The sequence below is a fragment of the Myotis nattereri genome (assembly GCF_964212035.1).
Source record: "Myotis nattereri genome assembly, chromosome: 10".
NCBI classification, from domain to species: Eukaryota; Metazoa; Chordata; class Mammalia; order Chiroptera; family Vespertilionidae; genus Myotis; species Myotis nattereri.
In genome coordinates this window covers 53,122,877-53,150,251 of record NC_138085.1, presented here as the reverse complement: position 1 = coordinate 53,150,251, position 27,375 = coordinate 53,122,877, and the positions used below count along the sequence as shown (strand labels likewise).

Genomic DNA, 27,375 nt, shown 5'->3' with positions numbered 1-27,375 from the left:
GACATAAATTGTACAGCTCAATTTTATTAATGGTATATCCACCTTTTTTATACTTCCAAAATGTAAACAGTATTAAATGAATAAAGAAACATTGATATTTGAAGTTAGGTTTATATTCTTGGATTTTTCATATAAAATGAAACAGAAAAGAAACTATACATACTTTTAAAAATAACATATTACCCTAGCCGGTTTGGCTCAGTGGATTGAGCGTTGGCCTGGGGACCAAAGGGTTCCAGGTTCAATTCTAGTCAAGGGCATACATATACCAGTGATGGCGAAACTTTTGAGCTCGGCATTTTGAAAAACCCTAACTTAACTCTGGTGCCATGTCACATATAGAAATTTTTTGATATTTGCAACCATTGTAAAACAAAGACTGATATTTTTGATATTTATTTTATATATTTAAATGCCATTTAACAAAGAAAAATCAACCAAAAAAATGAGTTCGCGTGTCACCTCTGACACGTGTGTCATAGGTTCGCCATCACTGGCATATACCTTGGTTGCAAGCTCCTCCCCGCCTGAGCCCTGGTCAGGGCCCATGCAGGAGGCAACCAATCAATCTGTTTCTTTCACATCAATGTTTCTTTCTGTCTTTCCCTCTCTCTTCCACTCTCTCTAAAAGATCAATGGAAAAATATACCCAGGTGAGGATTAACAACAATAAAAAACCCCCCAAAACCACCTTTATTAGATACTAGAGGCCCAGTGCACAAAATTCGTGCACTCGGGGCGCGGGTCCTCAACCCAGTCTGTGCCCTCTCGCAGTCCAGGAGCCCTCGGTGGATGTACAACTGATGGCTTAGGCCCGCTCCCCGCGGGAGAGGCTCCTGCCACCACTGCTGCACTTGCCAGCAGTGAGGCTGGCTTAGGGCTTCTGGCTGAGCGACGTTCCCCCTGTGGGAGCGCACTGACCACGAGAGGCAACTCCTGTGTTGAACGTCTACCCCCTGGTGGTCACTGTGTGTCATAGCGACCAATCATTTTGTTTCCTGATTGGTCGATTTGCATATTAGCCTTTTATTATATAGGATAATTCAAATACTATAAAATTCCACCTTTTAAAGTGTACAACAGCATTGATTCTTAATATGTATTTAAAATGAAATTTTAAAGTATCAGCACAGTAGGTGTCCAATAAATGTTTCCTGTTTAGAATTGTTTGATATGAACTCCCACTTAATTCTGTCATTGTCACATTGTCTAATTCTTGCACAAGTGGGGAAATTTTTGTAGTGCAACTAAGCCAACTAGAGAATACCAGCTACTATCATAAAAAGGTTGCTTTTATGGTTTTGTAATAATAAAACTCCCAAGTACAACAGAGTAGCGCAAAGTAGGGGTTTTAGCCTGGTATTTCACTAAAATCTTACTCAGTTTTGATTTCTGCAAAACTGAATAGAATCCTGCCAACTTGTGTGTCATTTCTGGCATCTCAACTTGTACAAAGCCAAAAGTCATATGCATAGGTAGTATCATATCTAATAATCTAACCTCATCATGTTGTAATTAAGCTTTATTATTACATAAAAAGTCATTTCTATGGCTTCTAGGTATAGTAATCTAGAATGGAAAAAAAAAATCTCCTATGTGCTTTATATGTTGGAATTCCATGGGTCAATTGAAACAATTCCATCAGACCTGTGACGCTATAATAAAGATCTAACATTTGTGTCATTGTAGTCCTGGAAGGAGACAGCAGGAGAAAGACGGCAGGACTTAAAAGTACTGGTGGAAAAAATAGCTAAAAACATCCCAAATTTGGCAGACATAAACCTACAGATTCAAGAAGCTGAGTAAACTGTACAAAGGGTAATTCAAAGAAAGACATATAATTAAATTCCTGAAACTAAAGAAAAATACCTTGAAACAGGCCAGAGAAAAATGACACCTTACCCATATGAAGAAAGTAATTAAAATAACATTACATTTACCATCAGAAACCACGGAGGCCAGAAGGAAAAGTTAATATTTTTCAGATGCTGAAATAAAAGAATTGTCAACCCACAATTCTATACCCAGTGAAAATATTTAGGAATAAAGGAGAAATCAAAGCTCTTACATGAAGAACTAAGAAAATTTTAAAATGAAATTTTAAAGTATCAGCACAGTAGGTGTCCAATAAATGTTACCAGCAGACCTACCCTATAAGAATGGTGAAAGGAAGTTCTCTAAACAGAAAGGAAATAATAAAGAAAGAAACCATGTTAAAAACCACCATATTAAGAACATGTTAAGCAAAAATATGGGTAAATATACTTTTATTCTCTTGAGTTTTCTAAATTATGTTTGATGGCTGAGTCAAAAAGCAAAAATTATATCAATGTCGTGGTTCTAAATGTAGAGGAATATTAAAACAATTATATTATTAAGGGGAGGGATGTAAAGGGAGGTAAAGTTTCAATATGTAACTTGAGGTATGAAGAACCTTTCTCAATACCACAATACTGAGATGGTTGTATTCTTTTACTCATCTGTACTCCCATTACATTCCCTCTCACTTTTGCAAAATTAAATTGGAGATTTAAAACTGCACTTAACATATATAAATTATACTTCTATAAACTGGTTTATAAAAGAATATGAAGACTATGGTAAAGAAAATGAAAAATCCTAAAATAAACTTTATTTTCACCAATTAAACTGTAAAACGTACAGGATGGTTTTGAATCATTCTCAGCTTCCCTCTAATTACTCAAGACTACTCTCTGATGGTTTATGCAGTCTTTAGAGTCGATTCTTTAAAAAAAAAAAATGCTTATAAGAACATTCCTTATAGTTTGGAGTGTGTAGATCTGTGTTGCCCAATATGGTAACTACTGGGCCAATATGGCTTTTTCCATTTGAATAAATTAAAATTATGTAAAATATAATTTAGTTCTTCAGTCACTCTAGTTACAATATTACTAATCTTTCTGTGTATCCTAGCATTCACAGAAAGACTAGTGATATTGTATGTGCCAGTTGAAAAAAGGTATCTAAATGGCACTGTATAGAATAATGGCTGCTGAAGTAATCTAGAAGCTGACAGCACAAGGAAATTATTCAGAACCTTAAGGTTTCTGATTACTCAGTATTTTAATAATGAAATGGTAGCAATTACTTTTTTATATCTCAGAAGTTCCATGACAGTGGTCTTTGATTTGGACCCAATGTTAACATGAAGATGGGATCAAATGTGTATTTGGTGTACCTTTATGAAAGCATAGAAAGATGGCTAAATATCTTCATGGGAACAGTGATGCAAAAGTCATAGTATGGAAGCTGGTCATTTCTGAAACCAGTCTCCTTACAGAATGGTTCTGAATCATTCTCCTCTTCCCTTTAATTACTCAAGACTACCCTCTGCTGGTTTATGCAGTCTTTAGAGTCTCACTCTTCTACCTATAGAGCAACAGGTGAGAACAGCTAGCTGAAAGGCTGCCTATGGGATTTGTATGGCATGCCATAGATATAGTAAACATCCTTAGTTCATTCCTCCAGCGTCTATTTAAAATTAGAGGGGCTAAAACTTTAAGGCAGATAGAGGCTATATGACCATTTAGAAGTTTATTTTTTGTGTCTGAATGATAATAGCAGGTACTAACTGGATGCCTAGTAGATACTAATAGATGCTGGGCACTTTATAAAACTTGACTCTAATCTTTACCACAATTTTTAAAGTAGCCAGATCAATTTACTAACTGATATGGTAACTTTAAGCAAAATAAATAAATAAATAAATAAATATTCAGATGTAGACCAAGTGAACTTTAAGCAATAAACCAATACTTTGCTCAAGGCCCTTTCTGAGGTGCTCAAATATGATGTGGGGGTCATCTGTTATTCGTGGTTTCCCCAAATCTTTAGAATACCCTTTATACATTGTGCTAGTTTTCCTATGAATCCCACTTTCTGGAGAAAGAATCCAAAAACCATCTCCTTCCCCTGTTAGTCAAGTATGCAGTCATGTGTCACAGTTCTGTCCTATGCATTGTAAGTGCAAACTGCTATGTGGGGACTTATGAGAAGGCTCCTTAAAAGGGAGGGTAACTCACTCAGCTGACACACACCTTTTTGCTATCCCCCTCCTTTTTCGTCCTTCTGCCCCTAAGTCCAATAAGTTTTCCAGAGCTCTGGTAGCCAGTTCATAAGCATGAAGATGAGGGCCACACCTTGAGAATAGCAGAGCTGAAAGCTAGAAGGAATCTAAATTTCTTAAGCTGCTACAACTATCCTGTATTCACTTACCTTTGAATTTCTTTTACCTGAGAGAAAAATAAATTCCCATCCTAAGCCTTCTTATTTTGTTTACCAGCACAATCCCTAACTAATATGTAAGTAACATACAACCCCTGCTACATGTGTTCTATCATATAATACCTAATTTTAATTCCTTACGGACCAATAATCCAAAAGAAGCTACAAATGAGCTGTTTCACATGTTAATTGTACAAAAAAAGCACTAATAGTTTAATAGTTTATATTTTATCAAAATGTTGCCCCATCAGAAAATCCCATGTCAAAAAGTCCCAGACATCAAGTATCATGTAGCAGACTAAACTGAGAAAATAACTTAATTAATTTTTCCAAGGTAATATGGCTATCATATAGCAGATGGTGGGTTTCAAACCCAGTTCATTCTATTAAAGCCCATTCTCTTTCAATAGAACCAGGCTCTAATTTTCATTCATGCATTTATGACATTTTGTTACAAGAAGTGAAGATGACCCAATGAATTTCTTCTATTTTATTAGTTTTTAAATTTTTAAAAATTTTACATTTATCACCGAAACCGGTTTGGCTCAGTGGATAGAGCGTCGGCCTGCGGACTGAAAGGTCCCAGGTTCGATTCCGGTCAAGGGCATGTACCTGGGTTATGGGCACACCCCCAGTGGGGGATGTGCAGGAGGCGGCTGTTCGATGTTTCTCTCTCATCGATGTTTCTGACTCTCTATCTCTCTCCCTTCCTCTCTGTAAAAAATCAATAAAAAAAAAATAAATAAATAAAAATAAAAAAAGTTAAAAAAAAATATACATTTATCTTTATTGTTTAAAGTATTACAGATGTCCCCCATCCACTAATGTATCTACCCCTCCCAGGCCTTTACCACACTATCGTTTGTGTCCATGGGCTATGCATACATACATATAAGTTCCCCAGTTAATCTTTCCCCCCAGCCTCTCACTCCTGTTTATTACTAGTTTTTCACATCAGAAATAGTTCATCACCTTCTTAGAGGATATAAAACCAGGCTTGGAATGACTGACTGAATTAGCTAAATTAACATATTTAAACTAATAAAAATATTACCAGATTTAGAATTTTAATTTATAAACAGGCTTATCAATTTAAAAATAATTACTAAAATTATCTTGTTAAGGATTTTTGTATATTTCAAAGTTGTATAACATTCTATAATTTTAGCTATTGTCTGATGAGGCAAGAGTACTACCAAATAAGGCAGCCATAAAACAAAACAAAAATCCTTATGACTGACAAAAAACACATACCAAAAAAAAAGTTTAAATGCATCTTTAAGAAGCAACAACTCATATGTAAAACCCAGAAGAAATTTAGTACTTAAACTACTTACCAATTTGACTTTTAGGTGCTCCAGTAACCAGTAAATTTAAAGTACTGGAAGACATTTCTTTTCGTGTTGGGTTAACAACACATTCTCCATCAATCATTCCTATTCGTACTGCCCCTAAAATATATTAAAATATTGGCAGTTTTTTAACAAAAACAGTTTTCAAGACATTAGTCCAGTAATGGTCTCAATCCCTGTCTTTAACTGTGACGTAATAAAGTCCATATTTCTATCATGGTATTTAAGGCCCAAAGGGCATCCCACCCCACCCTACTTTCCTGCCTCACTGAATCACTCTGAGTTGCTCAAATATACAATTTCTTCCACACCTATGTGATTATGTTCATGCTCTTCTCCTGGGCTAGACTTTACTTTCTCCAAGGCAAATGCTTACCATATGATCCTACTAATGTTCAGCTTAAGAGTTGACTACTCTGAGAAGCCTCTTGACAGCCTTACCTCAGAAGACTAAACCCATTCTTCTCTATCATTTTCTTAGCACTTTGACTTCACATTATAAATAATTACTTGTTTCCCAAGAATTGCCTCATTTGTCTTTGAATTGCTGGTGCCTACTCTGCCTTTGTTCCTTTAGTGCTTAGCTCAGTATCCGGAATTTAGGACACTCAATAATTACTCCGTAAATCATTTTTATATTGCATAATTAAAACTTGTAAGAGCTGTAAATTACAAACATGTTTGTTTTTATCTTGAATGAGTATGTACTCTGACAATTTCCCAGTCAAAAAGAAAAGTCCTCAAACAGAAGAGGCAACTAAGAAGTATCTAGGGCAGGGATGGGCAACCCCTGGCACGTGTGTCAAACATGGCCTGCCAGTAACTTTTGCTGGCACGCGAAACCCTCTTTTATAATCTTCCATTTACAATTTTTGTGAACATTTGAATGACTTAAATGTTAAATTACAAGGAACTGGCAAGACACTTGATGTTATGTTTGGTTATATAAAGGCTTTTGAAAAGAAACTGGAAATCTTTAAGAGGGATGTGGATGGTGAGAGATTTAGATATTTCCCAAACCTCAAGAGGCACATCAAAGACCTCCCAAAAGATGACAGAACAGACTGTCAAAGCCTTCAAAAGCTATTTTTAAACATCATCGAGTCAACTATTGAGCAGTTCTTCTCAAGATTTGCGAAATTCAGAGAACTGGAAGAGACAGCAAAATTCATGAGGTTTCCAGACAGCATGAAACTGGAGGAACTAAACTTACAAATGTTTTCATGGATAGACATGGCTGACTTTGAAATGCAGTTGATTGAATTTCAGAGTAGCTCAATTTGGAAGCAGAAATTTATTGACCTTAGAGTTGACTTCGAAAACATTGAAAAGAAGTGATTAGAGACAGGAGTACCAGAGAGAAGTGTCGAAAACCAACTATTGAGGACTTGGAATGCCATTCCAGAAAATTTTTTCTGTTTAAAAAACTTTGCAAGAGCATTACTCTCCATGTTTACATCCACATACGCTTGTGAATCTTTGTTCTCAGTGATGAATTTTGTTAAGTCTCATAATAGGAGTAGCCTGACGGATGAAAGTAGTAGCTCGTGCATATCTCTAAAGGTCACAAAATATAAACCTGATGTAAAATCTCTGTCATCAGTGATGCAGCAGCAAAAGTCCCACTGATAATATCAAACGGAGTCATAAAGTTTTCTGTCAGACTATCAGTGTACATGTATACATTAAAAAATAAATGTATTTTTCATCATCATATACTGTGTTTTTGTCGCTTGAATGAATTTTATTATTTCTTCAAGGTTCTTCACATACGTACACCTTAAGAGATATCAAGCAGGCGTAACATGTTCTCAAAAAATTAGGGTTGGCACGCAGAAGAATTTTGAGTCAGAGATTTTGCTGGTTTTGGCACACACTCACAAAAAGGTTGCCCACCCCTGATCTAGGGACACAAAATCTCTAACACCCTAAGATTGCTATCAGAAACAAAATCTAAGGCCAGGATGGAAATGGCAAAAAGAGCTGAAAGAAGTTTTAGAATGTTATCTAATTCAAGATAATAATAGATAATAAATTGGAGCTAATCTAGGCCCTTGCTCACTAGTATTTTCCTGAAAAATCACAAATGTTTCTTATTTCAAATACTAACTTACCAATAGGTCCATTCCAAGGAATATCTGATAATGAGAGGGCTACAGAAGCTTAAAAAAAGAAAAAAGTAAGAGCTGAAATAAAAATATTTCATTGCTTTAAAAAAAATCAACAGTGATAATTATGATCTCTATTTTTATACTTACCACCGTTAATTGCTAGGACATCAGGCTCATTAACACCATCTACTGCTAACAAATTACAAAGAACCTGGTACAAGGGAAGAAATTCAAAGTACTTAAGAAAATATACTTGATTTGGGAGGATTATCATTTCAGTTAACATCTTGGCCTAAAACATAGGAGCACTAAATGATTAAAAGCATGGGCTTTGTAGTCAAACCCCTTAATTCTGATTATCACTAACTATATGCTTGACCATGGGCAAATTACTTAAATTAAACCTTAAAAGTTTCCTCATCTTTAAAAGGAAAAATAATAGTATCTTCCTAAAGATTTTTATGAAAATTAATGAAAATATTGTGTGTAAAGTATTCAATAAATGTTAGCTATTTCTATTACATAAAAATGTTACCTCTTGTTTACAAGCATAGACAAAACAACCCAATGAATTACTTTACTCTACAATAATATACCTACTGACATCCTTGCAAAAGCATATTTACAAGTCATATTTATTTTTATCAAATAAAAAAACTGTAGTTAATTAAAGTATTTTGGTCATTCTGAAAGAAAATATTCAGAAAATATTAAAATATAATGAAGTCGAGGCTAAGAAGACTCAATAATAAAAATATGTAATAAAAATTAGTTATGTGGGGGTGGCCAGGGAGAGGTCATTGGGGGAAAAAGGAGACATGTAATACTATATGTAATGCTTTAAACAATAAAGAATTAAAAAAAATTAGTTATGTTGATTGTCCTAGCCTCTGTTACTAATATGACCTACAAGGCCCAAATTAATCTGCCCCCACCAATCTCAATCCCTCTAACTTTCAAACTCACCAATTTCTTTTTTGCCTCAGGGCTTGTGTGTTTCCCATTCCATCTGCCTGGAATGCTTTCCCTACACTCCTGGGTTGGCTAACTCCTATTAATAAGTCAGGTATCAGCTCAAATTGACATTGATTAAATAAATATTAGCTTTATGAAATTGTTTTTTAAAAAATTTAATGTAGCATCACCAAAAATTCTTATTTTGTATTCTTTATATAATATTTAGTCAATACGTATTACAGAAATTCATTAAATAATTTTTGATTGATGGAAACAAATAACGTAAAGGAGACCACCCTACCTGTGTATCATAAAAGTAGCCAGCTGGAAAAAGAGGTCTAATCGAACGATCTGCCAATAAAAAGAGAAAAGATATTAAATAGTACTGACAGAAGTAGCTTTACAGTTCGAAATGTTTTCCCTATTAAACATCAGGCTAAAAAATAATATTGTTAGCTGTTCAATATGTAAAACAACAAAACAAAACCACCACAAAAAACCCTTCGACTGATTTACTGAAGAGGACAAAGATAAATGTCAGTGCTTCAATTAATACACACCAGGCCCTAACAACAAAAAATTAGCAAAGTAGGCACACACAAATCTAAAATTGGGCAGCAGCTTTTAATTTCATTAGGTATCAGTTACTAACATAAGCAGAGGAAAGAGTCTTACAAACAATAGACCAAAAGAAAATCCTGCCTTAGTATTCTGTCTGATGAATGCATATAAATATATAGAAACTAGCAATTTCTGGGTAGAACTATAAAATACAAGCAATCCACAATATTTGAAGATGTCAAAGATTTCTGCTGTAAGAGAGAGGCAGGGGTTTCAGTGATCCAGGCGAGAATTGAAGGAGGCTTGGCAATGGAAGTGGAAGATTAGAAAGACTGAGAAATAATTAATTGGATTTGGTTGAAGGTGTGGTCAAGGATGAATCCCAAGATTTTGGCTCATGTTATAGGTAAGAAGAAGGATAACTTAATTAATTTATTTTCTATTTCTTAGTATAATCTATTATACATGCAAAAATATTATTTGTATATATGCAACTTAAAGAATAATAATTAAAACTTATGTACCCTTTATGTCACTTGAAAAAAAGTACATACTAATACATTTGAAGCCTATGAGCTCCCCTCTATGATCTCATCCTCCCATCATTCTCCATAAAGGTAACCACTATCCTGAATTTTGTTTAATTTTGCCTTTTTCTTTGTTGTATGTACCATATATGAATCTATTCTTAAACAAAACAGTAATTGGTTTTATGTGGTTTTGAACTTAACGTTTATTCTGTTTGGGGCTCATTAAGCTTCTTCAATCCAAAGACTGATAGTCTTAATAAAATTTTGTAAAAACTTTGGAAAAGAAAGGCTGCCAAAGATTTGAAAGATTACAGACATTTTCAGTAGTTAATGAATATAATGCTTTTAAGAATTACTGTGTTAAATATAAAAATGAAAATTACTAGGAATAGATTCAACAGAGTAGAAGCATGAGCCATGGAATTTATATACTCAATAGAACTCATTCATTTAGTCAACAAATATTGATTGAATGCCTATTTTGTGCCAGGCAGTATCCTGGGTCCAAGGGATGTAATGAAAGAAAACTTAAGAGATATTGTAGAACACAGATGAAAGAGATGCTAAAATAGGCCTAACACAGAGGGTTAATGCTTCTATTTTTTTTTATCTTACCTATTACCCTACTTGTAAGTATTTCTTTATCAGAAGATCCAATCTCTCTTCTAAGATAGTTTGTGGGAATTCTACCTGCTGCAGCAGCCTTCTGTCTATAGTCAACCTGAAGTAGTAATGAAAAAAAACACAGTTCATTTGACTGCTTTTTGCAGTAACAAGCTGTTCCCTAAGAATTATTATGATGATGCTAATACTCCTGAGATTGTAAACAACATATTCCAGACTAAGAGGGGAGAATATTTTATTTATTTTTAGTTTTGCATCACTTAGGCAAAGGAGAGGTGATAGAAATGTTTCAGCAAATTGATTTTTAAAAACCTTCCATTACTCTCCACAGTAGCTTATTCTAGTCAAGTCAAACATTTTCTTTTTTTGTATCCAAAGAGGGAAGCCATAAAATCCTAATGAACTTTTCACTTTTCAGCATATACTTGCAGACATATACTTGCAGACTCATACTGAAGGGAATCCTATAAAAGCAATGCATTCAGCGTACTCATCAAAGTATTCATGATTTCCACTGTTCTTGTCAACTTTTGAACATGGGCATTCTAAAGTATGCTAACTACTAATATAAGAATTGGTTATGAAGCAATCAGTTTAAATTCTTTTAATTACTTAGTATCAAACAACAAAGGAAAGTCCTTTTTGTCGTAAGTTTACATTTTGCACTTAAATATTACAAATTCTACATTTATGCTATATTATAGTTCAGGCAAATCAGCAAATACTTACCACCAAAGGCAAGAACTGGGAAGGTGTAGGTTTTGTTTTACTGACTGCTGTGACCATCACCGCAGTGTCACCTGACTTAGTTAAAAATCAATAACATTAGTAAATTCCTTTAAAATCAGATATTAACACATAAGTAGTGACTAAATGAATCCTCACTCCAGTTAAACCCAAGTAAAGAGAACTGTTATCCCTTGACCTAATGTCAATGAAAATAATTATTCACAAGCAGTCCAATCTTGATCCCTTCTGCATGATCATGTTCTGCATTAGAACAGCCACTGAGCTTTTCAAAAGCAATATAACTAAAAGGAAAAACACTCACACAATCATATTTTCTACTTTTTAAGAGGAAATGTAGACTATCCATAAAGAAAAACATCCTAAGTATTACTACTAAAAAAACAAGAAAAATCACTTTCTCTACAAAACATTATAGAAGTTATTTATAGAATAAATAAATAAGTTTGGAAGAAATCTTAAAGGTCATTTAATAAATCCTGCCCTATGACTTCCTGGTTATCTAGAATGGTTCTGACACTAGAAATGGTCTGAATAAATTTTCTATGCCACAATTCTAAAAAGTTATATGATGCAAAAATATTCAGTACCAGTCTCCGTAACAATTTTTAAGATGAAAATGTAGCCCTAGCCAGTATGGCTCGGTTGGAGCATAGTCCCATGCATGAAAGAGTCCAGAGTTTGATTCCCAGTTAGGGTACATACCCAGGTTGCAGGTTCAATCCCTGGTTGGGGCATGTACGGGAGGGAACCAATTGATGTTATTCTCTCGCATGGGTGTTTTTTTCTCTCTCTCCCCCCCTTCCTAAAATCAATAAAAAACATATCCTTGGGTGAGGATGAAAATGTAAAAAACTGGACTTTTTACCTGTACTACAGCAGAGCCATCTGCAAATCTGGCCAGTTTTCCAGAAGATATTTCCAGTTTTCTGTTTAAAAAATAAAAATTCAATACAAAATAACTTAAGTTATCAGTATAATTCGCAGCTTAGTATAACAATCAAAGATTCTAATGAGCAAACTAAAGGTTACCAAACCCCACATGACCCCATCCAGCAAACAAAAAAGGGAGTTTATAATCATTATTAAAAGTACAAAGGGGGAAAAAAAGTACAAAGGGAATTTAAGAGCTGTGTAAGGAAAAATATAGAAACCAAGGCACAGGAGTAATCTGAATGAAAGTATTTTGGGGGGTTATAGAAGCTCACATCTTAGATGCTAATTCCCATTCACTACCTTAGTTTAGTCTCTTTTCATTCCTTGCCTGTTGACTAAAGCAGTCTGGATCATTTCCCTACTTAAAATCCTTTAAAATTTCCCCATTGCTTTATACTCCCAAAATTGCTTACAGAGACCTTCAAATTTAACAGTGGTGCCAAAGACAAGTTAATGGGGGAAAGAATAGTCTTTTCAACCAATGGGGCTGGACAACTGAATATCCATATGCAAAAATGTTAATAAAGTTGGACCCTTTCCTCATACTATGAATAAAAACTAATTCAAAACCTGAGTATGAAAGCTAAAACTATAAAATTTGTAAGAAAAATAATAGGAGTAAGTCTTCTTTTATATGACATCAAAGCACAAGCGACAAAAGAAAAAACAGATAAACTGAACATTAAAATTAAAAACTTTCATGCTACATAGGATATCATCAAGAAAGTAAAAGAAAGGTGGGAGATGTTGATAACTGGGGAGACTATGCATGTGGAGGGCAGGGTGTAAATGGGAAATTTCTGTAATTTCCCTCAATTTTGCTGTCAAAGTAATACTGCTCTAAAAAATAAAATCTATTAAAAAAAAACAACAAAGAAAATCCACAGGGAAAATAACTGCAAATCATATATGTGATAAGGGACTTATAGCTAGGATATGTAAACAATTCTCACAACTCAACAATAAAAAGACAACCTAATTTTAAAAACTGGCATAGGATTTGAATAGATGTCTCTCCAAAGATTTACAAATGGCCAATAAGTGCATGACAATATGCTCAAAATCATTAGCCATCAGGGAAATGCAAATCAAAACCACAATGAGATATTACTTCACCACAATGAGATATTACTTCATATCTATTAAGATTATGTGTTTGTGAGGGTGTGGAGAAACTGGGAATCCTCATATACTGCTGATGAAAATGTAAAATGGTGCACCTGTTTTGGGAATAAATCTGGCAATTCCTCAAAAAGTTAAACAACAGACATAGCATATGACCCAGCAACTCTACTCCTAGGTATATACCTAAGAGAAATGAAAACATATACCTATGCAAACATTTGCATATGAACATTCATAGCAGCATTATGCCTCAAAATGGAAACAGCCCAATTGTCTATCAACTGATGAATGAATAAACAAAATGTGGTATAACCTATATAATGGAATATTATTCAGCCGTTAAAAAATGAAGTACTAATACATGTTACAATATGGATAAGCCTTGGAAACATTATGCTAAGTGAAAGAAGATAGTCACAAATGACCACATATCATTTGATTTCATTTATAGGAAATGCCCCGAATAGGGAAATTCATAGAGACAGAAAGTAGATTATTAATTGCCTAGGGCTGTGGGGTCTGATAACAAATGGGAAATTACTGATAATGAATGAGAGATTTCTTTTTTTTAGTTAATGAAAGTGTTCTAAAATTGATTATGGTGATGGTCACAAATCTATATTAATACACTAAAAACCACTGAATTGTACATTCTAAATGGGTAAACTGTATGATATGTGAATTATATCTTGATAAAGCTATCTTATATATTGGGGTGTGTTAAAGTAGGTTTACAGTTGTAATACAAATAAATAATACAATAATTAATAAATAATAATGTAAGAATAAGCTGTTTCATGTACTCACAACTGTAAACCTACTTTGCCAACCTCTGTACATGAAATAGGCAGCATTGTCAGCCTTCTTTCCCAGATTCTGCAGAGAGTACAAAAAGAGGTCACTGAGGGCTTGAAGGAGACCAGCAAAACTTGTCAGAGCCCATAATTCATAAAAGTATTGTGAAGGCAACCAACTCAGTGATTCCTGAGGATACTTAGGAAGATGTTCAGACCCATGAGCTCGGCTTCTATCATAGTCCAGTGCTGAAAATAAACACACACACACACACACACACACACACACACACACACACGCCAGTGCCCCACCCCAAGTAAGATTATTTTGTCCATCACATGTCAAAGGGATGAAGGGACAACCCTTAATATTTCCAACCATTCTTTTGCCAGAAGCCTGAGTTCATGCAAAGCATATTTACCTATTCAGTTAAGACTCATTTTGTTAAACTTGAAAGTCAGAATAAAGCATGTACATTGTACTATTAGCTCTGATCTTGAAATCTTACAGGGATTGGGATTTTTTTTTTTTTTAACCACAAGAAATATCTGGGGAATAGTTGGGTTTCTATTGTTCAACACAGATGTTATGATGACAGCCCACAGTAAAATGGTGTCCCCTGACAGATGGAATGAATGATGAGGTGAAGAGATGAAGCTAGAGTTGGAATAGTCAGGGCGGGGGTGGCGGGCGGGGGGGGGGGGCGGGGGGGGGGAAGGAGGTGAGGGGGAAGTACGTGAATGAGATGCTCAGAACCAGTCACACTGTAGCATCAAGCAGACTCCCACCAACCTGTTGCTGAAATTAGTATTTTATGTATAAAACATCTCCAAATACTACATATAAGATGGACAACACATCAGTGGCTTCTGTGAATTAGACCTGGGTGGCTATATGGGAACTATATGGGAAGGAGATTTTTGAGCTTTTTAAATGTTGAACCATGTGAGTGAATACCTAATCAAAAAATACTTTTGAAGAAATAAATAATAAAAAGAGTAAGATGAGCAAGGCGATCCTTTTGGTGGAGAGAAGAGTGGGAAGATGTAGCAATGAAGCTCAGGAAGTGAGGAGTAGAGAGGAGCCACAGAAAGTAGAAATACAGCTAGAGAGATCTATAAGGCTCTTCCAGAAAAATTCAGTAATAAAAACTAAACAAGCAAACAAACCACCTTATGGTTTGGCCTCTGCCTATGTCATTTGCTAAACTCATATTTCACTTTTTGCTCCATCCACAGTAAGTTATTTGTAGCTACTCAAATGCACTTTCTCACCTCTGAAATGCACTTGCCACTTTCTCTGCTACTTTCTCCTTGCCCTTCAAGATTCACCCTCAATGGCAAGTTTTAGCATGTGATAAATATGCCTGTGCTCCCTTAGCACCTGTTCATACCTTTCCCACAGTGGTTTTCCCAAGACTAAACCTGTGTTTATCATAGTTCCTCATACAAGAGCGCTGTATACAGTCGATAGTCAAAAAAGCTTATTGAAATGAAAATTAAACAGTTGCCTCAAAGGTTACTATGAGTATTAAATACATGTGAAATATACAATAATATAAAACCTCCTCAGGTATTGTAAATTCATATGATAACAAATATAAAGTTCATGGCCCAGGCCAGTTGGTTCAGTTGGTTGGAACGTTGTCCCATACACTCGCAGGTTCAATCCTTGGTTGGGGTGTGTGCTAGAGGCAACTGAACAGTGTTTCTCTTACATCAATGTTTCTCTTTCTCTCAAATCAATAAACATAACCTTGGGCGAGAATATTAAAAAATTCTACACACACACACATATATATATATATTTATATAAAGTGCATGGTACATAGCAGTCACATACTATATGCTGCAAACAACAAACTTACAACAAAGATAAAAAAAAATGTACTCACCCAGCAGTAATGATAATGATGAACCTACTTGTTACAACACATGATACAGATTTAAAAAGAACTAGCTACAAAAGAGTCCCAGGTTGACAAATGATCCTTTATGGAAAATTTGGAGGGCAGGGGCTGATTTTGTTGCTTTGAGTCTGAGTGCTTAGCACCTAATAGGTGTCTGTTGAATCTACTGTTCAGGGTCATTTCTTCAGAGAAGAATGTTCAATCCTTGAAGAATGGAAGAGATATCCTCACCCTCAAAAAATCAGGATCAAAGAATGCCAGAGGTGGAAAAGCCTTATAGATCATCTAGTGCAGAGGTCAACAAACTATAGCCTCTTTCTGTATAGTCTTTTAGCTAGGAATGTGCTTTTACATTTTTGAAGGGTTTGTAAACATACCCTTTCTCTCTCTCACGAATATGTGACAGACAGTATGCAGCCCACAAAGTCTAAACTAATTACTATCTGTTTCCTTACAGAAAAAGTTTACAGACTCCTGATCTAGCCCAGTCTCTTCGTTTTTGAAATAAGTGGTGAAGTAATTTGTTCAAGATCAGTCATTCCATAAGTTACGGAGGAAGGCCTGGATTGAAAGTCATATGTTCTGGCTTTTTATATGAACCAGGGCAAAAAAATTTTTTAAAGTACATGTAAAAAATGTGTGTGTGTGTGTGTGTATACATATGTGTGTGTGCATACATGTATATATGTATAAACAGCAGTTTCATTTATTTCAAAAATTATTCAAATACAATTTTTAAAAAGTGATTTTAGATGTCAATCCTGGCAAAAGGATCCCTGGAAAAAGTAGGGGCTTTGTAACAGAAATACAAGTTCAAAATCCACTTAGTCTCATAGTACTAGCTTTGTTGAGCATTTCTGAATCTCTGTTTTCTGAACTATAAAAATGGGTGTAATAGTACCTTTACTACAGGTTTAAAAAGAGTGTAGTATATAACTGGTGTTCAATAAACTTACATTTCCTTTCCCTTCATAACTAGGGTCATACTGGCCACGTTTTTAGGATTGGATGATGTCAGCTCATTATCCTGAGGTGGAATGTTTTATATTTCAGAGTCCAGGAGTCCCCGAAATTAAAGAGAATGGAGTCAGGTGGTCAGAGTCAACTCAAGAAAGGAAGCCCGGAACAGGGTAAGAAGGACCAAGAAGCAAAGGACCCGAGGCTGAGACAGGGAGGGAAGAGTGAGGGTGCAGGGAGATAGACTCCAAACCCGGAGAGGGGAACCTGGCATTTAGGTTTGGGATGAACGGAGGGAAAAGAGGCTAGGGTTGCCAGATTCCTATCCTGGGAGATGAATGTACTCATTGCTGACAGAACAGAATGCCTGTGAAAGGGCAGAAAACGCACATCGTCCCTTACCTGTTGCCTAAGTCCACGGCCACGGTACGGGACCTGGCGCCACTCCATAGTGCTCGCACCTGCAACTGGGTGAGTGCCCGATCCCGCCCTGGCAGACGGAGGGCACTATCGCCCCGCGGCCGGAGCCGGAGGCACGAGCAGCAATGCCTGCAGGCCGCCATGACACCCAGCACGCGCTCCGCCCGGGCTGCGCTCTGATTGGCTCACTTTCAGATGGCGGGCGGAGCCTGTTCCAGTTTCGTTTCCGTGGTGCTGGGGGAACGCAGGGGACTGGAATAACTTGGCTACTTATTCTACGAAAACCAGAGAGGGTCAAACCTCTGAGAACGCGATCCTGCCGGCCTCTTAAGTATCTGCCAATGAAGGGCAATTAGAAAAATAATGCTTGGTGTTTTCTTTTGCTATCGTAGTTTAAAAGAAAATCCTAGAATAATGTGTTTAATAAGTAGAGTAAATATAGAGTAATAATAGAAGTCATCAGAAAACATATTATTGTTATTTGGCTTCTTTGAACTGAGAATTAGGAGAACTTGCGGTGGTGCAAGAGATCTCTCTCTCCCCACTGTGCCCTGGTTTTCATTTTATAAGTTTCACAGAACAAATATATTGCTGCAAAGCTTTGTGTTCTTTTATTTCTAGTAAGTTAATTTCTCATCGACCTATATCATTTTAGATATCTTTATATCATAATTTCTGGTTCTTCTTTACTTTCATTGTTAGTATTTCTCTGCCCCTCTTGGTCAAATGTTAATATTTGCTAAGCCAACTCAATTTTGGAAAATGAAAAAAATCTTTTTGGAAGTTGAATTTGATTAATATTTAGCGAGTGGATAAATTTCTTCCACCCCCTCCTAATCCAGTCTATAGGAAAATTTTTATGTGGTCATTGAATGAACCCATAATTGTTTTCTATTATGAGGGTCATATTTTTCTTTTAAGGTTATAACACTCTTTCCCAAAACAAATTGGAACAACAAAACCCAACACACACTCAAATATGATTTTAAGAACTAAAAATGTTGAACTCCAAACAGACAAATGATTTGGTGATAAAGTAGCTCCTTGACACCTTGCTTTTGTGATCTATTATTACTGATTTGGAATTTCCATACTAGTAGAAGGGATTACTACGAACTCTACTTATGGGTATTTAGTGTTAAAGTAGTTTTTGCCTCTTTCTCTACTTTTGTAGAGAAAATGTTTATTTTGTAACAGTGTTTTCAAATCCATTGAAACCTGTTGTAACAACAAATCTATCAGAATCTACTTGCCATAATTCAACATGACTTTGGACTTATAAACTAAGAATGTGATATATCCTTTTGGTAATGTACTTAATACTGTATAATCTTTTTCATTCAGGCAGTATTACGTAATCATTTAGAGCCGTGGTCAGCAAACTGCGGCTCTCGAGCCACATGCGGCTCTTTGGCCCCTCGAGTGTGGCTCTTCCTAAGCCTTAGGAGTACTCTAAGTTAATAATAATGTACCTACCTATATAGTTTAAGTTTAAAAAATTTGGCTCTCAAAAGAAATTGCAATCGTTGTACTATTGATATTTGGCTCTGTTGATTAATGAGTTTGCCGACTACTGATTTAGAGCATAGACCTGAAGTTAGTGCTGAATAGTCCCAGTCCTGGCTGTCATTTACTAGTTGTCATCCCTATCTCTCTAAGCCTTAGTTTCCTCATCTATAGGAATGGGTATTAATATGAACTTCATAAGGTTTTTGTAAAGATTAAACATAACAGAGGATGGGGGATGTTTATCACAGTACCTGGTACATTGTCAGCACTTAATAAGTGGCAGATTTGATCCAGCCTTCTCTTAATTTTTCCTCTGGTTCCCTCTGTTTGAGATACTGAACAATCTTCTTTCCTTCAGATCCCCATGGATCAGTTAGCTTTCATCCAGCTGGAAATGTTGGAAAACAGCATTTATACATTAAGCCCACCTGTTTTCTCACACCAATCAAAAATAATTGTTAGTTAATAATTGGATCATAAGCTCAAAGGCAAATGTGTGTAGACTTTTGTTATGAAGTAGTCATACAGACGATTCAAGCTACCTTCATAGTAAACATTTTAAGATTTATAGAGAAACAAAAATATTAAAAGTTTAAATTCTTGTGATTGTAACTACTGCAGCATGATTTCCAAGTCTGATTTGAGATGTCACATTCTAGAAATAGAGTTCTTCCAAATATAGCTTGACGGACAAAATATAATTTAAAAGAAATTTCTGTACCTATAACTCTTGAAGGACATTAAAGGTGATCCAATTTAAATCCACAGGCAATGTTTCTTAGCTCTCCTTTTCTCTTTACTTTAATCCAATGAACTTGCATCAAAATAGTTAAACTCTGAGTAGCAATTTTAAATAAAATATTATTACATTAAATTATTGTTAATTAAAATTTAATTTGGCTTGTAGTTTGGTTTAGACAATATATAAGGCGTTTTATATCTTGTAATATATGTACACATTTAAACAACATAATGAAAAGTATCAGTGAACACTGAGAGGGTCCATGAAAATTTTTTCTCTTGAAAGAATGCAGTGTACTTACCTTTAAGAAAGATAGCTCTACATCATTGCCAGAGGGATCTTTTTACTTTATTTTTAAAAAAATATATTGCATTGATTTTTCACAGAGAGGAAAGGAGAGGGATAGAGAGTTAGAAACATCAATGAGAGAGAAACATCGATTAGCTGCCTCCTGCACACTTTCCACTGGGGATGTGCCCACAACCAAGGTAAATGCCCTTGACTAGAATCGAACCCGGGACCCTTCAGTCCGCAGGCCGACGCTCTATCCACTGAGCCAAATCGGTTAGGGCCAGAGGGATCTTTTTAAATCACAAACCTAATTGTGTCTCCATCCTGATTACATTTCTTCAATGGCTTCCTAAATCTTCATGCTACAGGATAAAATCGAAACTGCTTTCTGTGGACTATAAGCCTTTCCTATTTTGCGTCATCAATTTCGACTTACTATCTTATTTCCTTTCTTCCCTTTCCTCATTTTATATTCCAAATAAATTGAACTACCTGTTCCCCTCTAACATCCCACCCTGTCTCCTGCCTGTGTGATTCACTGTGCTTGGCCCACATACCCTCCCATGTGTCAATCAGGTCTCAGATTCAATACTATCCTTTCTTAATTCGCAGGGTGACTTATGATACAATCTATGTCTGTCCTTTCACTTTACTGATTAATTCATATAGCCATTATTTCATCTTTGGAGAAGAATGTGGCAGTGAGTATTTCGTAGTGGTTAAAAATGTTGGCTCTGGAATGAGATTATTTAGGTTTGAAACTCAACTCTGTCACCTCTTAAACATCTTACTCTTGGTGAATTGCTTACCCTTTCTATGCCTCAGATTCCTCATTTGTAAAATAATAATAATACTTACCTCTTAGGGTTGTTATGCAGATTTAAATGCAATTTTATTTTTATGGAGCTAAGCATAGTCTCTGGTACGTAGAAATAAGGTGTTATAATACAGGGTGGGGTAAAAGTAGGTTTACAGTTCATGTGGAAAATAATAAAATAATTAATAAATAATAATACAAGAATAAACTGTGTTTCACATACAACTGTAAACCTATTTTTGCCCAAGCCTCCATTTATTTATTTATTTATTTATTTATTTATTTATTTATTTATAAACTAGAGGCCCGGTGCACAAAATTCGTGCACTTGGGGGCAGGGGGAGTGTTCCCCAGCCTGGCCTGTGCCCTCTCACAGTGCGGGAGTCCCGCAAGCAATCTCCCCAAAGAGGTAGGCCCCACCCACCTGGGGCTCCTCAATGGACTGCCCTAAAGAGGTAGGCCAGAGCCAGGGGTCCTGCCCCCCCGCTGCGCACACAGCGTCATGTCCCCACCCACCATGCATGACTCGCTGCACATGCAGCCCCACCCATCTGCGTGTGCCGCTGTGCACGCAGCCTCCTGGTGATGGATTGTTAGGGCATGAGGGCATCATGGCGTGAGGGTGTGACAACCACATAGGCTTTTATTAGTATAGATAAATGTCGAGACCGTCATAGGGAATAATAATCCTTGCTTTTTGGAGCTTGCAGTCTGGTATGAGAGACTAAAAAACATAACCAAACAAATAAACAGAAAAATTAGAGTTTGTTTATAAAAAATAATGCTAAGAAGGAGATAAGCTGGGTACTAAGATAGGGAATGGTGGGAGGAGGGAGAACTTACTTCAGATAAGGTGGTTAGGGAAAGCCTTCCTAAAGAGGAAACATTTAAGCCACCCTAAAGGATGAGAAGGAGATAGCTTCTGAAACATGCAGGCCAGGCAGGTGCAGTAACATGTGAGGGAAGGGTTACCCCTGAGTCAGTAAAGAGTTTTGCTTCTGTGAGGACAATGAAAAGCCATTGTGGCTAGAAAAAAGTAAGCAGAAGTGTGGAGGAGATGAGATAGGAGAGGAAGGTACTGGAAAGTTGAAACAAGGAAGTAGCATGATCTAATCTACATTTTAAGATGCGCCTGCTGGATGCTGGATCCAAAATGGATTGGAGGAGGACAAGAGAGAAATGTAGAGTAATATTGTGACAAGGTTGACAAGGAGAAAGGATAGACACATTTGGAATATATATTTTAGTACTGGAATTGTAGGAGACTTGTTGATGAATTAGACTGGGAGAGAGGACTATTATATGGCACCCTTGCCAGGTAGCTCAGTTGGTTAGAGAATTGTCCCAATACACCAAGATTGTGGGTTTGATCCCCAGACAGGGCACTTATGAAAATCAACCAAATGAATGTATCAATAAGTGGAACAACAAATCAATGTTTTGTTTTGTTTTCTCTCTCTCAAATCAATTTTTAAAAAACTTAAGAAAAATAACTATTAACAGATTTAGATGGGTTGGAAATGCAATATCTGAGACACCCAAGAGTAGCCATAAAGACAGTTGGATTTGACTGTAGTACTCAAGGAGAGGACTAGAGTTATATAAATATAAAAGTAATCAGCATACCAATGACATCACAAGCCATGGAAACACAGATATTTCCTAGAGAGAGGATAGAAAAAATAAGAGAAGGCCTGGGTCTGAGTTCTGAGGAGGAAGAGACTGCCAAGGCTATGGAAACAGAGCCAGTGTTGATGCAAGAAGAATGTTAGGATGTATTAGTTCTTTTTCATTTGTACACCCTCACCTTCCTCTCCCCCTCAACTTCCTCTCCCCCTCACCTTCCGCTCTTTGGCCCCTTGAGTGTGGCTCTTCCACAAAATACCACATGGGGGCGCGCACGTACAGTGCGATTGAAACTTCTTGGCCCATGCTCAGAAGTTGATATTTCGTGGAAGAGCCTCAACCTCCTCCTCTCCAAAAACCTCCTCCTCTCAATTTGTTTATGTGATGTATCACGTTTATTGATTTGCGGATATTGTACCATCCTTGCATCCCTGGGATAAATCCTACTTGGTCATGGTGTATGATCTTTCTGATGTACTGCTGGATCTGATTTGCTAAGATTTTGTTGAGGATTTTGGCATCTATGTTCATGAGGGATATTGGCCTGTAATTCTCTTTCACTGTGTTATCTTTATCTGGTTTTGGCATAAGTGTGATGCTGATTTCATAGAATGAGCTTGAAGTGTTCCTTCCTCTTGAATTTTTTGGAATAGTCTGAGGAGGATAGGTTTTAGTTCTTCCTTGAATGTTTGGTAAAACTCCCCTGTGAAGCCGTCTGGCCCTGGGCTTTTGTTTGCTGGAAGCTTTTTGATGACTGCTTCAATTTCTTCCATAGTTATTGGCCTATTGAGATTTTTAGATTCTTCCTGATTGAGTTTTGGAATGTTGTATTTTTCTAGGAATATGTCCATTTCCTCCAGGTTGTCTAGTTTGTTGGAGTAGAGTTGTTCATAGTATTTTTTTTTAATTTATTTTTTTAATTTATTTTTTTAATTAAATCTTTATTGTTCAGATTATTACATTTGTTCCTCTTTTTTCCCCCCATAACTCCCCTCCTCCCAGTTCCCGCCCCACCCTCCGCCCTCACTCCCCACCCACTGTCCTCATTCATAGATGCACAATTTTTGTCCAGTCTCTTCCCGCATCTCCCACACCCCTTTCCCCCCCAAGAATACTCAGTCCATTCCCTTTCTATGTCCCTGATTCTATTATGATCACCAGATTATTTATTCACTTGATTCTTAGATTCACTTGTTGATAGATGCATGTTTGTTGTTCATAATTTGTATCTTTACCTTTTTCTTCTTCTTCCTCTTCTTAAAGGATACCTTTCAGCATTTCATATAATCCTGGTTTGGTGGTGATGAACTCCTTTAGCTTTTCCTTATCTGTGAAGCTCTTTATCTGACCTTCACTTCTGAATGATAGCTTTGCTGGATAAAGTAATCTTGGTTGTAGGTTCTTGGTATTCATCACTTTGAATATTTCTTGCCACTCCCTTCTGGCCTGCAAAGTTTCTGTTGAGAAATCAGCTGACAGTCGTATGGGTATTCCCTTGTAGGTAACTGAGTTTCTTTCTCTTGCTGCTTTTAGGATTCTCTCTTTGTCTTTTGCTCTTGGCATTTTAATTATGATGTGTCTTGGAGTGGTCCTCTTTGGATTCCTTTTGTTTGGGGTTCTCTGTGCTTCCTGGACTTGTAAGTCTATTTCTTTCACCAGGTGGGGGAAGTTTTCTGTCATTATTTCTTCAAATAGGTTTTCAATATCTTGCTCTCTCTCATCTTCTGGCACCCCTATAATTCTGATGTTGGTACGCTTGAAGCTGTCCCAGAGGCTCCTTACACTATCTTCGTATTTTCGGATTCGTTTTTCATTTTGCTTTTCCAGTTGGGTGTTTTTTGCTTCTTCACATTTCAGATCTTTGACTTGATTTTTGCGCTCCTCTGGTCTGCTGTTGGGTGTCTGTATAATATTCTTTTTATTTATTTTTTATTTTTTATTTATTGCTTAAAGTATTACAAAGGGTATTACATATGTGTCCATTTTATCCCCCCGCCCTAGACAGTCCCCTAGCCTCCCCTGTCCCCCAGTGTCTTATGTCCATTGGTTATGCTTATATGCATGCATACAAGTCCTTTAGTTGATCTCTTACCCCCCCTACCTCCTGCCCCCCAACCCTCCCCGGCCTTCCTGCTGCAGTTTGACAATCTGTTTGAGGCAGCTCTGCCTCTGTATCTATTATTGTTCAAAAGTTTATAATGGTCTCTATTATCCATGAATGAGTGAGATCATGTGGTATTTTTCCTTCATTGACTGGCTTATTTCACTTAGCATAATGCTCTCCAGTTCCATCCATGCCGTTGCAAATGGTAAGAGTTCCTTCCTTTTTAGAGCAGCATAGTATTCCATCGTGTAGATGTACCACAGTTTTCTAATCCATTCATCTACTGATGGGCACTTAGGCTGTTTCCAGATCTTAGCTATGGTGATGTATAATATTCTTTATTTCAGTCCGTGTATGCTTAATTTCTAGTTGGTTCTTTATCACAACATCGAGGGTCTCATTAGATTTCTTGAGGATCTCACTACATTTATCGGCGGTCTCACCAGTCTTTTCGAGGGCCTTACTAAGTTTATCGGCAGCTTCTAGACAGTTCTTGAGAGACCTTAAAAGTGTGGTTTTGAGCTCTATATATTCCATTTCTGACATTTGCGTCCTGTTTCTTTTTCTCCGCATTTTTTTATCTTTTCTTGGTGCACCCCCTAGTGGTCTTTGTGCGCAGTCTTGTTGTAGTTAAGCCTTGATTGTCGGCAATACCAGGGGTGATTTGACCTCCAGGCTAACTGGCTATGAGAGTATATTTTTTAACACTCATTTGTATTTCTGTGGGGTCTGTTGTTATTTCACCTCTATCATTTCTGATTTTGTTTATTTGGATCCTCTCTCTTTGCTTCTTGGTGAGCCTGGCTAGAGGTTCATCAATCTTGTTTATCCTTTCAAAGAACCAGCTCTTGGTTTCATTGTTCTTATGTATTGTTTTTTGGTCTCTATGTCATTTAATTCTGCTCTAATCTTTATTATCTCCTTCCTTCTGCTCACTCTGGGTTTTTCTTGTTGCTCTCTTTCTAATTCTTTGAGTTGTAGAGTTAGATGATTTACTACCATTTTTTCTTGTTTTTTGAGGTAGGCCTGTAGAGCTATAATCTTCCCTCTCAGGACTGCTTTCATTGTGTCCCATAGGTTTTGGATTGTTGTGTTTTCATTGTCATTAGTTTCCAGGATGTTTTTAATTTCTTCTTTGATCTCATTGGTAACCCAATCAATATTTAATAACATGCTATTCAGCTTCCAAGTGTTTGATGTTTTGGATTGTTTTTATTGTAGCTTATTTCTAATATTATGCCATTGTGGTCTGAGAAGATGCTTGGTATGATTTCAATCTTCTTGAATTTGGGGATACTTTGCTTGTGCCCCAATATGTGATCTATTTTTGAAAATGTCCCATGTGCACTTAAGAAGAATGTATATTCTGCGGCTTTGGGGTGAAATGTTTTGAAGATGTCAATTAAGTCCATCTGATCTAGTGAGTCATTTAGGATTGCTGTTTCTTTGCTGATTTTTTGTCTAGAGGATTTATCCAGTGATGTCAGTGGTGTATTAAAGTCCCCTACTATGATTGTATTATTGTCGATCTCTCCCTTGATATCTTCCAGGAGTTTTTTTTATGTATTTGGGTGCTCCTACATTGGGTGCATATATGTTTATCAGGGTTATATCCTCTTGTTGTATCAATCCCTTTAGTATTATGAAGTGGCCTTCCTTATCTCTTGTTATGGCCTTCACTTTGAGGTCTATTTTGTCCGATATAAGTATTGCTACCCCAGCTTTTTTTTCATTTCCATTTGCCTGAAAGATATTTTTCCATTCCTTTACTTTCAGTCTGTGTGAGTCCCTTCTTCTTAGGTGGGTCTCTTGTAGAGAGCAAATATATGGGTCATGTTTTTTTATCCATTCAGCCACTCGATGTCTTTTGATTGGAGCATTTAGTCCATTTACATTTAAAGTTATTATTGAAAGGAACTTGTTTGTAGCCATTTTTATTTTTGTGCCTGTATTCTTTATTAGCTTTTTATTTCTTTTTTTTACAGCATTCCCTTTAGCATTTCTTGTAGTGCTTGCTTGATGGTGATAAACTCCCTTAGCCTTTTTTTGTCTGTGAAGCTTCTTATTTCCCCTTCAATTTTGAATGATAGCCTTGCTGGATAGAGTATCCTTGGATTCAGTCCCTTGCTTTGCATCACTTTGTAAATTTCCATCCATTTTTTTCTAGCCTGACGTGTTTCTGTTGAGAAATCATTTGATAATCTAATGGGAGATCCCTTGTATGTAACTTTCTGTCTCTCTCTTGCAGCCTGTAAGATTCTCTCTTTGTCCTGAACATTTGCCATGGTAATTATGATGTGTCTTGGTGTGGGTCTTTTCGGGTTCACCTTGTTTGGGACTCTCTGGGCTTGTGTGACTTTTTTCTTCCCCACCTCAGGGAAGTTTTCTGATATTATTTCTTCAAATAGGTTTTCTAATCCTTGTTCCTCTTCCTGTTGTTCTGGCACCCCTATTACTCGTATGTTGCTTCGTTTCATGTTGTCCCATAGCTCCCTTAGGCTCTCCTCCTGTCTTTTAATTTTTTTTCTCCAATTGCAGTTCAGTTTGGGTGTGTTTTGCTTCCCTGTCTTCTAATTCACTAATTCAGTCCTCCGTTTCTACTAGTCTACTGTTGAAACTTTCAATGGTGTTTTTTATTGCAGCTATATTACTCTTTAATTCTCCTTGATTCTTACATAAGTTATTGATTTTTTCATCCACTTCTTGATTCTTACATAAGTTGATTTTTTTTTCCTCCAGCCAGTTTATGCACTCTACGACCCTTATTCTGAATTATTTTTCTGACATATTGCATGCCTCTGTTTCACTTGGCCGTTTTTCTGGCGATTCCTTCTTTTCTCTCCTTTGGGGGTTTCTTTGTCTACCCATTTTTGGTCTCACCGACCGATTTAGATGTTGAGTCATGAAGGGGCTGCTCCTTGGGTGGCAGTGGTTCCTCAGGCTGCAGTTGCTCCTCAAGTGGTCGCAGTAGTGGCTGCTCCTCAGTTGGCAGCGGCTCCTCTGGTGGGTGTTCACAG

General features: G+C 36.6%; 1 protein-coding gene across 1 annotated transcript in view; it reads right to left on the bottom strand.

Moving 5' to 3' along the window:
- The window catches only part of PNPT1 (polyribonucleotide nucleotidyltransferase 1), a 43,817-nt gene extending 26,392 nt beyond the window's left edge, over positions 1–17,425 (bottom strand). Inside the window, exons 1-8 of the mRNA XM_081101456.1 lie at positions 17,252–17,425; positions 11,996–12,056; positions 11,110–11,184; positions 10,372–10,477; positions 8,967–9,016; positions 7,856–7,919; positions 7,712–7,759; positions 5,583–5,696 (exon numbers count right to left, since the gene is read on the bottom strand). Of these exons, the coding sequence (XP_080957582.1) occupies positions 5,583–5,696; positions 7,712–7,759; positions 7,856–7,919; positions 8,967–9,016; positions 10,372–10,477; positions 11,110–11,184; positions 11,996–12,056; positions 17,252–17,412 (679 nt within the window). The 5' untranslated portion in view covers positions 17,413–17,425. The remainder of the gene's footprint in view (positions 1–5,582; positions 5,697–7,711; positions 7,760–7,855; positions 7,920–8,966; positions 9,017–10,371; positions 10,478–11,109; positions 11,185–11,995; positions 12,057–17,251) is intronic.
- Between the last annotated feature and the right edge of the window lie 9,950 nt (positions 17,426–27,375).